The sequence below is a fragment of the Rhinolophus ferrumequinum genome, chromosome 4, assembly GCF_004115265.2.
Source record: "Rhinolophus ferrumequinum isolate MPI-CBG mRhiFer1 chromosome 4, mRhiFer1_v1.p, whole genome shotgun sequence".
NCBI classification, from domain to species: domain Eukaryota; kingdom Metazoa; phylum Chordata; class Mammalia; order Chiroptera; family Rhinolophidae; genus Rhinolophus; species Rhinolophus ferrumequinum.
In genome coordinates, this window is record NC_046287.1 from 21,945,101 (window position 1) to 21,959,712 (window position 14,612).

At 31.8% G+C, this 14,612-nt stretch overlaps 1 protein-coding gene across 1 annotated transcript in view; it reads right to left on the reverse strand.

Moving 5' to 3' along the window:
- Positions 1-247: 247 nt before the first annotated feature.
- The window catches only part of KLHL1 (kelch like family member 1), a 298,324-nt gene continuing 283,959 nt past the window's right edge, over positions 248-14,612 (reverse strand). The window contains exons 10-11 of the mRNA XM_033103722.1: positions 7,107-7,278; positions 248-1,398 (exon numbers count right to left, since the gene is read on the reverse strand). Coding sequence (XP_032959613.1) covers positions 1,339-1,398; positions 7,107-7,278 — 232 coding nt within the window. The 3' untranslated portion in view covers positions 248-1,338. The remainder of the gene's footprint in view (positions 1,399-7,106; positions 7,279-14,612) is intronic.

Genomic DNA, 14,612 nt, shown 5'->3' on the forward strand with positions numbered 1-14,612 from the left:
CATTATGGGATGTGTATTTTCTAAGCATGAATGCTAACTGTCTCAAGTGAGCAACAAAAGAAGAAAATAATAATTAAAGCTTGTATTTGGTGTAAGCATAGTATTTAGGAGGAAATAAACTTACGTTTTGGTGGAGATACATACTTGAATTTTGAAAAGTTAAGCAATAAAAATTGCCTATCTCTGAAGTACATTTTATCAATATTTTATTCAGATATGAATTAAAATTAAAGATACACTGATAAAAGCAAATTTTCTATCATTTATTAGTTGTATTTAAAATTGACATACATCTGTTGAGGACATTGTGTAATGTTTCTACTTTATGCTTTAAACAATTACAAACATTTGGCATAAAATAATGTGCATGTCAATGTAACAAGTTTGAAAAGTGGGGAATGAGAATCTGAAGTTTGCCTTTGTTCTAGCAATGATCATTAATACTCCAAATGAAAGGGTCATTGAATTATCTCTCAAAATTCTAAGTTTTTTTTTTTAATAAACAAAATTCTAAAGGATTTCAACATGCAATGGATATATATAATTTTCAGAATAACTAACTTCCATGCTTACACTGAACTCAACCTAAGGCAAAAGCCCATAATTATACTGATTCTTTGGCTCAGTGTGTTTAAAAAGCAAAGCAATATAATGTGGTAAGCCTAATGAAAACACTCCTTTGTGTTCACCAGCTTCAGGTTGCTAATAGGGTTGCAATAAAATGCAACCATCACCTCTGATAACATATGCAGCTTCGATTAGCAGGACAGCTTGTTTTCTGAATGCATGAGACAAGCATGAATCTGTTTCTCTAAGTGTCCTTGTTTGTGGCTTAGGAAAATGAAGGAGAAACATTATTCTGCCTCCTGTTATAGCCACAACTGATTAGGAAAATAGTAAGCCAATCAGATTCTGTCAGATGGAAATACCATGTCTTCTAATCTTGCCAATCTCTTGGATTCTGCCACAGATTATAAAACAATTGAATGAATTGTAGTCATGAAATTATTCATATCACAAATATCAGTCTGTCCTTTTAATTGATCAAGAAAAACAAGCCTTTGGTAACTCTAGTTGTTGTATGCTATGATACAAAACAAATTACCAATAACCATTCCTGAACTAACTAATACATGGCCAGATATTGTTTCCATAGCAGTTTGGTATTTTGTTGTTTCCTATAGTTCTGTTTGATCTTCTACCTCTTTTGAAATCAGTAGGTGAATCTGCAGAAATCCTTGTTCTTGAGGAGTTTTTAATCTCAGGAAGTTTTCATTCTTGCCCTCTGATATAAAAATAACCATTCCAGCAAATAAAATCCCTCCAAATAAAAATAAGTCAAGGTTGCTTGATGACTACCACACAGGCACCTGCTCTCCCAATATTCAAGGAAGCCATCTGTTAAAAAAGATGAAACAATTTAAGAAAAATTTTACTGTTGTGGAAAAATCTACAAATTGTGATGTATTTAAAACACTTAAATGCATGAAAAATCATAAATAAATGTTCTTATATTTTCCCAATTTAGCCACAAGTAGCACAATAAAAATGAAAAAAAAAATGAAAATGGCATTTACAAAAGAGACGTGATTTTTTTAATTAAAATTCTTAAATCTGCAATCAGTTATGGAATTTTTAATAAAAGTAATAAAACATTTCATGATTTGTAGAGAACTGAAGCTACTATAGAGTTTTTCAGCAAAGATTTATTCTGGAGCTTGCATGGACACATATGTGCAGATATTTCATAATGATAGCTTGGAATACATTTTAGATGAAATAGCTATTACACTTATTGAAATCATTTTGAAGTTATTTCCCTTGATATTATACTGAATTAAATGTGTTATTCATTCATTTTAAACAGAAACATACAATGAAGTAACTTCAATATTTTCTCATGAATAGGCCATAATTAAATTGGTATAGGGTTTATTTTAAGCATTCCACCATATGACAGCCATTGAGATGAGAACTGAGATTTTTTTTTTTAAATAATGAATATGAAATTGGCTGGAAATATATTAAAAACAATAACTTTTACAAAGTTGTAATGAAAATTTATTCTGTGGAGATAAGCCAGGATTATAATAATTTGAGCTTACTTTTTGAAATCAATGATTTTTATTATAGTTTTCTAGAATAATTTATGCACATAAAAATATCAGGATAGATGAGAAATTGCTGGATATTATTTCAAACTGAAAAGAAAGTGAATAAAATGTAAGAAATAAAATAGCTAAAAGCAAAATAACCTCCGATCACATGCATTATCTTAATGATTAATAAAAGACATGGTCTTACTCTTTAAATATGAGAATTATCACCATTATCTACTCATTCTTTTAAATGTACTTATTGTTTCCTGCCATCCCTGTGTAGATTAAAACAAAAAACAAAAATCTTTCCCTGTGACATATTTATTCTTTTCATTTAATGCAGTATTTTTTTAAAGAAGCTATTTTAATATAATATCTCTTTTCTTATTATAGATAATTGCTCAGACTGAGAAGAGGGAAGAAGAATGTGAGTTCATTAATAGTATACTGTGTGTTCAGAATAATTTTTATAGATCACCACAATCACCTTCATAATTTTATCATGTATTGCATTTTCCTCATGACGTTTGTGTGCATGGAGTGTCATGAGAAGATAATATAAATCCCCTGACATCAATGTTTACAAACTGAAATGTATCTGACTCCAAAATGCACACACTTTCCATTGTTTCTCTTTTAGTTTCCAATGATTTTCAAGTGTTGTTTCACAGCAGAGTCATCTAAAGAACTTTAACGAATTATATGTGCTCAAGTCTGACTGCTATAGAGGGATGGGATGAGGATCGGGTAGTTGTATTTTTGCAAGTACCCTCTCTCTGATGTGCATTCAAGATTGAGAAATACTGTGCATAACTTTTAGACACAATACAGAATGAATAGTTTCACTTTTTCTCTCTCTACACCTGTATCTCTATATATGCATGCATGTGTGTGTAAAAATGAATCTCTTCTTTTTTCCAAAAATGTGCTATCCCTCTTCTGTTTCCTGTCTCAATGAATGACACCGCTCTGCTCAAAACAGAAACCCAGAAACGTCCATGACCCTTGGTTTTACCTCACTCACCCTTACATAAAGACTCATCAAGTCGGTAAGTATCTCTCCAACCAACGTAATTACACCCATTCCTACTGTCTTCAACATCATTCTTCTTACAGTTTTACCCTGAGTGTGAAAAGGAGACGAACAAGCCACCCCAGGATGTTCTACTGTTATGACTTACTAGTTTGAATTAAAGGCACTTGAGAGATGGGTGATGTGGAAGGGACACCATTCTTACTATCCTTTGTCTCCTGAAATCAGAAGATTAATCTCCCATTTGAAAGGTACTTATCTTGTACCAGGAGGGCAGAAGACATCTTTGTTACCTCAGATAGGGAATTTAGGGCCAAAACGGCTGTGTAAACGAAACTTGTTACTTCACAATATACTGCCACAAGCACAAATCCCTTTGTCTTGTCAATTCTTCAAAATGTATTGTTTCTATGTCTAAAAGGAATAAAAGCTTCCTGCTTTGGTCACTTGTTTTAGTCCCACATTTTTATGGGGTCCCATACATACAAAATTAAATTGGTTTTTCTCCTGTCAATCTGTCTTATGTCAATTTAATTATTAGACCAGCCAAAGAACCTAGAAGAAAAGAAAGGGGAAAATTTCCACCCTACAGTGAATTAGTAAAATATTTTCCTAACAGATTTCTCTGACTCCAATCTTATTTTCTCCTAACCATTTTTATGCATCATATCAAGTGTAATTATTTCAAAACACAGTTCTGATGATTTACTTTCCTTGCTTAAAATTCTTCATTAACTCCCCTTCAGCATTATTGTAAAGTCAAGATTCTATAATATGGTTTCTGTCCCTAGATCATATAGTCCCTGTTTATGTCTCTAAACTGATTGTTCACCACTTTATTTCTTGTCCAATGAAACGTGGCATGTTTTCTCTTTCCTGAACCTCTTTACAAATTGTTTCTTAAACCAAATAGCCCTCCATATTTTCATCTGATTAACTATTACTCGTCTGTCAGGCCTCATTCTACATATCATTTCCTGAAGGAAGATTTCTCTACCCAACACACTTAGGTTCTATCATAATACTAAGTATTTCCCTTACTACAGAATGCATCATGCTATTTCATATATTCTATAGAAATGCATTTTAAATATTTAAGAGAGCTTTTTTTTTCCCTGTCCTTCCTTGGTCCAACTTTATTTTATTTTATATATATTTTTAAAACTCCGCCTTTTTCTCCCTCCAGAGTTATACCTCTCAGCCTTAGTATAACTTAAAAACGTTCACCACGGAACCAGTTAGAAAAAAATAGCTGAGGCTGTAGGTATCTCACTAAGTCTGCCTTGGAACTCGTTCTCTATATCTCATATATGTATTGTGTGTTAATAAAGTAAACCCATGCATAACAGAGCAAACCGATTTGCAACAGTAATTCTCAGTTTATTTAAGAAACATGCATATGTCTCTTACCCCATACTAGCAACTATGCTAATCTTTGGAGTTATGACAGTAAATGCCATACTATCTTTGTTTCTTTACAGCTGCAAGTGCATGCCGCATGACACCACTCTAAGAGTATACCAAGAGAACACATGAATTATTTTATCCAGGCTAGGGGAAATAGAATAAAGTTATTTTTATGTCTTGAAGCATACATATTTTTTTTCAAGTCAAATGCAAGAAATAAACCCAATGTTAAATGACAAAGTTAATTTGACAAAGTCAAATTTACTTAAAACACACACATGCATACATGTGTTATCTGTAAAACTAACTTAAGACATGAATCTAGCAATTCCCCCCATCTATTTCCATTATTTCCAATAGCTACCTTGGGGAATTTTCAAAATATGCATTCTTGGATGTTATGCTATAGTTTGATTATTTATGCTAATTCTTATCCAATTGGGGGTGCTGATGATGCATGGGATAACCAGTGGAATTTGCCCATTTATGGGGTAAATGAAGGGAAAGTGACAGGAATTGTCCAGCAAATATAGGAATTTTTTTCTGGTGGCCTGGGATCCTGAAAATTTCAAAGGGATTTTGTGTAGGTTTGCTCATCTTCCCTCAAAAGTCTTAAAAATATTAATAATGAAAAGATATGGATGTAAAATCTTAAAGTTATTTAAGAGCTTTAAAAATTTATGTTTGTTATAATAAAATAAAGTTATTTCAAAACATTTTAAATACCACTTTGATGTTTGTAAGATACTATATGATCCAAGAGAGTGTTATAAAATACAGAAGTAGGAAAATAGTCTTTAGTAGGCTTTTACCTATTATTACTTTGTATATTATTTTGATTTCAATTTTAGAGGAATGATAAGCAAAGTGATTCATTATTATAAATATATAATGAAGATATTGTATCATTAATATGGCCATAAACTCCCTTATTTAATGTTCATTTGTAAAAGGGGCACTTTTAAAATGTATGCCATTTAACATTTCCTTAGCAAATTAGCAATCATTAATTCATGTAGTGTTTCCTTTGTAAACACTAGGGACTCAGAAAGGTAAGATGTTAAAATATTTCCTCTAAAATTTTAGTGCAGTAATTATTAGCTTCTTTTACATTTGTTGCTCCTTGGAGAAAGAATGCTTCTTCTCTCACAAAGTAAAACCTAGAAAATCACAGGCCCTAGTTCTTCAAATACTTCTCCTTCTTTGCTCCATTCTACTTTTGTTTTCTTCCTCCTTAGCCAATTTAATCTATTTTCATTGAATCAAAGATATTTCCCTTAGGGAAGAGTACCTTCGTCTGGCCATTTGGAATTTGGTTTTATTCTTAAAAGTCAGCCTTTTTAAATACTGTGTTTGAGCACATATCAAAACTGAGACAATCAAGGAAGTTACATATCTTTAAAACTAAGTTTTTTTAAAATAAATTTATTTCAATCAGTGTTCAAGTTCTTCAGCTATATTTCAGTCAATTTCTGTGACCAAAAATAAAATCCTCCACCCACTGAGAAATTTGAGGAGATGAGGTTATTATTCTGGTTTAACTATGTAAGGCTTTGGGATTTCACTGCACCCATTGATGGAAACTGTACAGTATCTTGCTCTTAGGTTTCTGATGAAGGAGAAAAATAATAGAAATATTCAGATTTTTGGAAAAGAAAGAAGGTAAAGAAATGAGAATTTGAATATAAGGACACAATCCCGCCATTCCCACCATGACAAGTGAGGCCATAGTAACTATATATCATTAAGTGTTTTCTGCTGTAATTAAGTTGCCTTGCCCTCTTCTTCCCCAGCACTCACACACACCAACACAAATCCTCTATGTGACCAGAATGGGAGCTGCTCTATTCTAGTATGATCCTGAGTCTCTAGCTAGTGTATATTCAAGGAGTAACACCTCACCTAAGATCAGGCAATTATTTCACTCCATCTTATAGGCCAAAGTGATTGTTCAGAGGTGAGTGCTTTATACATGATGGACCTTTCAGAGCCCTTTGTTGTTTGATTTTTTTAATTAACAAGAGTTATTTTATTTTCTGTTTATGGCTGTGAAGCTTACTACTTGGAGCTTCCCGAAACATCAACCCATGGAAAATTTTCTCTATAGTAGGCAAGAATGGAACTACCAAAGATAGTCAAGCAAAAATGGGAGGCAGAAAGTTGATTTATGCAGCCTTCCATCCTCTTATTCCAGTTTTGTCTAAATACCAAATATTCTAAGGTTAGGGTTTTGTGAACCAATATATTTCACTTCTATTTTTTGTTTTAGTTAATTAGAAGTCAGTTCCTGTTCTTGTTATTACTCATGATAAAGTGGCAGTCCCACTGAAGCATGAATGTCACTTTTTAATATAAACTATATTACAGTATAGAATACATAAAAGAAAAGTACACAAAAACATGTGATTTAGTGAACTTCTTACAAAATGAACAAGACAATGGATTAAATTACTTTGGGTTCAGAGTAATTTGACTAGATCTATTACTATATGTATGCCTCTCCTCCAAAGATAGTCAATGTAATACAGTGTTATATTTGAAGTAAATTATGCTGGCAACAGTCTTACCTGTGTCCACTCATTAGTTTGTGGATCATAGGACTCCATTGTGTTGAGATATGTTTGCCCATCATAGCCGCCAACAGCATATAATCTGTCCCCAAGGAGACAAACTCCAACAGCATCTCTGGGCATACTCAAAGGAGCTACCATGGTCCACGTGTCTGTTTTAGGATCATATCTAAAATGTAAGGATAATAGGACATAAAAAATTCTACTCACATTCAATGTTTACTATACGAATACCCTCTCAGAAGCATCCCATGGGGGAAAAAAAGTTCTTTTTCTAAACATTCAATCATTTGAGCAGCTATTCAAGTTCTAACATCTACAATGTGTGGTTCTCTGTACTTTAAGGTATTCTTTAAATATACCTAGACTCTTATTTAGATGGATAAAAAAGGGTATCATGATTTCTTTCCAGGAGGAAGTCAGATATATAAATAACTATATTCCACAGTAGAATGAGGTTCTTTAAAATGATATAAGCAAAGTGCTATGGTAAAGAAATATAAGTAATGGTTAACAATCTGGGAGAAGTAGGGAATTCTTTGCAGTTGAATTCTCTTTTAAACCAGATCTGAAAGTCTAGCCTAAATTTGCTAGAAAGAAGAAGTTTGTGTTAAAGAACTGAAATGTTAGTAAAAATGTATGGCTAGCTTTGAGGAGAGCAGGTGTGCAGTGTGGCCAAGTTCAAGGATGTATGAAGGAGAAGCATTCCTGAAAGGCATGTTTTGACCAGTTCATGGACTTCCAGAGTGAGACGGTGTTTTGCGTTTACTCAATAGGAATATAGGGAGCCTTTGAAACTCGGGAAAATAATTACAGCATGAACAGAACTATGTTTTAGTGACATTACTCAGGATTTACTGGATGGGAGGGATTGGTAAATCAAGAGAATGAAGCAGGGGCCCCAACTTATTATTATTGAATTTAAGCCAAAATAATTTAACTTTCAGAAAGTTTGATTACCATACTTTGGATACAGATATTTTATATTTTGAGTGGCAAAAATCTAAAGAATACTTTGGTGAATGAGCTTTATTTCAGCTAAGAATGAATGATTAAACCACTGCATTGCCTTTAACCAGTAACTTTGTGTTCAGATACAAAAATGAGAAAGCTAGTAAGAAACCTGTAAGTTAAATATGAAAGAAGACTGGATGAAAATACCTTTTCTTTCTCTCTCTCTTTCTTTCTTTCTCTCTCTCTCTTTCTCTCTCTCTCTCTCTCTCTCTCTCTTTTTTCAACACAGCAAACATATAGTTTATTGGAATGGCTATACAAAAGAAATGGTTGGGAAGACCCCAAGGATCTGGAATTTATATTTCACAGAGGATATTCATGTTACTCAAAATTTTACGTGCATTTGTACACCATGGTTGAAGGAGTTGTAACAACCAAGATGATAGATATATGAAACGGGAGATTGGTTGAATGACTGCAAAACCGCGACCACCTTAAAGCATAAGCTGTCTAACAAATAAAAATGTACTTTCACATGCTGTAATTAATAAATGCAAAATCACAGAGACACAGGCACATATAGACACACATAAATGCAAACACACAATCTATGCCATCAAAATCGTCTTTAAAATAGTTAAACTTTTACCATGAACATTTTGAAATTTATAGAGATTTTAAAAATGGAACGAAAACAAAGAGGAAAGAAAAGACATGACAAGGAAATTTTGGAAATTTTAATTCCAGGCATCAGATTTAAATAAAACATTGTTGAAGTTGCTATTAATTGTGATAATGACATTGTGATTATGCTAGAATATAAAGTCCTGATCATTTTTCATGGTTTACGGGATGAATTCAGAAATATTTTGAGTTAAAATGACATCTGTAAGACTTTATTTAAAATCATACTTCAGTAAAAAGGAAAGCGCAATGAAGGTGAATGAATGAATGAATGAATGGTGACAAATTGGTGACGGATGTTGAAGCTGGGTAATGAGTACAGAGAAGTTTATTGTATTGTTTACTTTTTTGTTTGTCAGGAAATGTTTGTAGTAAAAATATCTTTAAAGGAAGAATGTATAATATACTCTAATTTCAGTGAATAGTGAACATTCTTTATATGTTATTCATTATTCAATAGAATCCAGTCTGCCTTTTGTCATAATTACTTACACAGCTTTTTCTGCAGTCATATTTTACTCATCATTTAATTGTTATTCCACTCTAAATTGTTTTTCAGCTGTCTATAAAGCAGACTTTGTTTATCACTTTGCAAAGAGGCAGAAAAACTTAAAAAAAAGACAGCTAACACTAGTTCACTAAGCAATAAAAAAATGCATTTCTGAAGGTTTATAAAACTTCAAGTGAAACAACTATTTCAATAATTCTCAAATACTCATATTCCAGCGGAAAATAAGAAAACATTAGTATGTCCTATATTTAGGTACCTATTTAGAAATAAATATCATTTCTTTCATATTTTACAACATTTTTCAAGAGAATTTAAAAAATTTAGTGCATTCTCCTAGAATACCCAAATCTTTGAATTAGATGTACCTGTCTTCAGTGATAAATAACATACTTCACATATGTAATAACAATTTTTTAAATCATATCTGGCAATGGTGATATTTAAATGTACATATTGTTAGAAAAATCAAACTACACCAAACAAACAAACAAACAAACAACAACACCAAAAAAAACAACTGAGTACAGCACTCTTCCCTCCCATAAACACACTCTCTGCTTGATATTTAGGAAATAATCACACAAATCCAAAATTACCTACTGGCGGTTACCCTTGTTCTTACATTAATGACTCAAAATTGATTTTTCTTTACTCAGAATTTTATGGATTCAGCTCTCAGCCCAGGGATATACAAAACTTATCCAAAAATGAAATGAACAGCTTTTTTTTTTTTTTTTTTTTTTTTTTTTTTGCTTGGGAGAGGATTCAGATGTATAAACATTTTGCAATTGCTATAGTGAACTCTGTCACGATTTTTAACAAAATTTAGTTCTAAGCTTTTTTTTTATCTTTCCTTTTTTTTTTTTTGGTCTCTGGTTGCCTGTTTATTAAAAACAGAGAAAAAAAAAGTGAGTCTGTCTTTTGCATTTAGGCTGTCTGCCTTTCCTACATTTCACCTTGGCAATCACGGTCAGAATATGAGTTCTGTATCAGGGACTCTATTTAAGTTTACAGTCCTCAGGCAAGAGAAGTACCAGTATATATGTAGTGGCTAAAATTGGCTGTAAAGTGAAAACTTGCTGAAGGCATACTGACAGAACAAAAGTTGGTTTCTCATTGAAAATCCTCATTGAAGTTTTTGAAGTACCATGAATTTTCAAACATTGTAATTTCCAAAACTTATGGATAAGAATTGATCTTAAAATATTTAGAAGGAAATTATTTTAAATATTAAAACATTACTTTGATAACAAACAAAATTGAAAATGTCCATTTTCCTAAATTTGTACAGGCAGTATTCAGCTAGAAAGCAAATTAAACAATATAGAAGTGATTTGTAGTCTCGTATGTTTTCCTGTAAAACAAAACAAATAAGAAAACAAAGACAGAAGAAAAGAGAAAAATGAAGATTTGTGCTATGATAATGGACAAACAGCTCTGAAAGAGTGGTTTTTAGATTTCTAGTAAATGAATTATACAATCTCCATATGAATTGATTTTAATAAATTATTTACAAGTTAAGCAATTACTAGTGACAGTAATACTGGTCAAAATTAAATAATTTTATTTTTCCTGTAAAGAAAACCAACATCTACCAGGTCTCATGAGATTATCAAAAGAAATATACCTTAATTTTAGAAATAGTTACCTCATGGAAATGGAAAATAAATTAATCCTAATACAACTAATTTTAAAAAAAACTGCAGAATAATTGAAATAATGCTTCCATAAACATCCTTGTTCAGGTGTTTTCACATATATGTATTTCTAATAAGTATTTAGGAATGGAATTTCTGGGTCAAAGAAAATTAATATTTTGAAATATGGTGGATACTTTCAATTGGTATTACAAAGAGGCTGTACCAATTTACACTTCCACCATCAGTGCAATGAGAGTTTCAATTGTTCTACATCCTCTCCAATGTGTATTAAAAATTACCATTAAATGGTAAATGAGGTAATACGTGCTATTTTCATTTTACCCTTTCTGGTAAGTCATGGTACGACATTGTGATTTTAATTTGCATTTCTCAGATGACTAATGACATCAAGCATTTTCCCAGGAAGTCATTGCATATTTGGATGTCATCCTTTAAAGAGCTCTTGTTCAAGTCTCTGCCAATTTTTCTATATTTTTAGGTTTGTTTTAAAATGATTTCTAGAATTTCATAATTTGTTAGAAACAAAGCCTCCATTGGTTAGATGCATTGCAAATATCTTTCCCACTCTCTGCCTTAAATTTTCACTCTCAATTCTGTCTTTTGAATAAAGACATTTTAACAGTAATACTTTTCTTTATGAATGACTAGAGATGCAAGTTAAGAAATATTTATTGTGAAGATAGTCTCCAATGTTATGTTCTAAAAGCTTTATTGTTTCATGTTTTGTATTTATATCTCAAATCAATTTTGAATTGATTTTGGTGTGATATGAGATGGGAGCTGAGACTAATTTTTTCCATTATGAGATATGCTCTTTTGCCTTTGCCATAAATCAACATTCCTCAGATGAGTGCTTCCTGTAAAGAAAACCAACATCTACCAAGTCTCATGAGATTATTTGTTAAATACATGAATTTAAGTCTGTACATTTTTAAGAATTTCCTTAGCTACATCTCGTAAAGTTTGTTGTATCATATTTATCATTCAATTCAAATTATTTTCTAATTTGATCTAAGTGCTATTTAGAAGTGTTATGCCTAATTTCAAATAGTTGAGCATTTAAAAAAATATCTCTGTGTTATTTATGTTTAACTTAATTTCACTTTGATCAGAGAACATGTTCCGTGAGATGTCAAGCTTTTGAAATTTGTTGAGGTTATTTTCTGACTAAAATTGTTAAGTTTTGGTAGATATTCCACGTGTACTTAAAAATAGTGTTTATAAGTGTAATTAGTACAGCACTACAATTATTTATACTTTTTTTTCAAAATTGTACATGTAATTAACTAAAATGTGGAGAGAAAAATAATTTCTATTTCAAACCTATGATTACCTTTCCTGAAAAAATTAATTCTTGGAAATCTCTTAGAAGAGACTTGGTTTGATAAAACATACATGTATGGAAGTTGATTATTTTCCTAATAACATTTATTGGATCCAGTTTTTGCACCACCACAGATCTCCACAGCTTGTCTACATCCCTGGACTTAGCCCAAGAGACCTTAGAAACTATTCAATCTGTACTGTGAGCAGTAAACTCTGGTGTCTCTTGGTGCCCGTTTCCACTGACAAAGGGCCCACAATGACAGTGCCATCTGACAAAGGGACATGGTTAAATTCAGACCTGAAGGCTTCCCTAAAAGCTGAGAAAGGCGTCAGGTTAAATGACCTCAGTGGGAAGAGTTAAAAGAAATGAGAATTTTGTGGTATTTTCCAAGTGATTTACTACAAAAAGAGTAACTGGTAACAAGTTAAGCTATAAAATGAGGATGAAATATAAATGTGTATATATATATATATATATATATATATATATATATATATATATATATATTTTTTTTTTTTTTTTAAGATTTCATATGGGATTTCATTTATGAAACCATATACATATATATGTATGATTTCATGTGGGATTTCATTTATGAAATCATATATATATATGATTTCAGTATGGGAAAATCACTTTTAATATATAAGCACAACTGTAAATTGTAACTTTGCTGGCTCCTACCAGATGAAGCATGTCTCTTAAGGGCATGCTTTTGAGAAGTTCACTTTCACCTCACTATGACTAGCAATAGCCAATGCAACTTGAGCAAGTGTGATGGAAGCAGAGGCTTGATGAGTAATTGCGTTCTATGCTTGTCCTTACAAACCCCCTGCTCTGGGACTCCCTCGTCTTGGAACTCCAGCCACCCTGTTGAGGAAAATCCAAGCTACAAAAGACCAATAGAGGAGAACTGCAGTGCTCTGGGTGAAACTTAGCTGAGTTCTCAGATGCCACCCAGCCCTAACTGTCAGCTCTGTCACCGAACCATATAGAATATTCCAGCCCTATCAGGCTGCAAATGACTGCAGCATTACCCGGTATCAAACAGAGTAGAAGAACAGCCCAAATGAACCCAATCAATACACAGAATCATGAAAGAAAATAAAATGATTCTTTAAAGCCACTAAAATTATAGAATCATTTGATAGTCAGAAGTATATCAATACAATAGTAAACAATATCATGACAAAATATATATTTACCTTAAAAGAAATGAAAAATATCTCCATGTAAAACAAATATTGGAAAACATTTGTAAAATATATGATATACATATGGTTAAGATCTATAGCCACCATTTATAAAAATGAACAAAATAATTGCTCTAATCTTGTTGGTTCAAACCACTGTACAAAAAAAAAAGAAAAAGAAAAAGAAAAAAGTTATAAATCCTGGTAGAATTTAAGAACAGATGATCCAGTCCATCACGTGAACATTAATCTATCCATTGATTTACTCAGTCAATATTTTTAAGAATTCATTATATGTTATATTCCTGACGCCTAGATCTAGGCATAGTTGGAGAAACAGACACAGAAATTGATTGAAATTTTGCTAGAATTTAAACTTCACTAGAAAGTATATCTTAACAAAACATAAAAAGAATCATATACAGAAATCAGTTTAATAAGTAAATTTGAGTGGCAAAGTTACTGATGAAATTGCTTTAGTTTATGATTTTTCTCCTGACTTTCCAAGCCATCTATAACAAACACTATTCCTAAATTAAGAAAATAAAAACTTTAAAATGGTTTAGAGATCCAAGACAAGATTTCTTAGTTTCAAATTCACTCACATGAATTATTCTGTAATCAGAATATATTCCTTAGCACAAGATCTTCCACACATTACGTATGGAGTATGATTTCCCTGTTTTGATTCAGCTGCTACAAACCTGTTACTTGTGGTCACACATGAGGTGAAATAGTTTTGAGTTGACTATCTATCAATTTCAACCTCATGACAGAAGGGAAAGAAGTCAGAACAATGTTAGGAAAAAAACCATATTCTCCATATCTTCTGTGTGTTTCAGACTATCATGTTGATTACAGCTTAACCACTTTTTTTTAAGCTATAGTTTTCTAAAATGTATTTATTGATATTCTTCCAATTTCCCTTAATATTTTTCATGCATATATAATAGGCACAGAAAGATTGAGAAAGAAAGATGGGGTAATTAGATTTCTGCTCCTTTTTGCAATACCCCTTGTTTATTTTGTTATTCAAAAATGTTGTAAAATGTTAATTTGATTTTAACTTCTCTGTGAAGGTGTATTCAAAAATTCTGTTTTTGCTTAGGCTATATTCTTTCCATATACTCTTCTAGGTTGAGGAGAGGAGAAATGAGCTGTTGAAAGAACCAG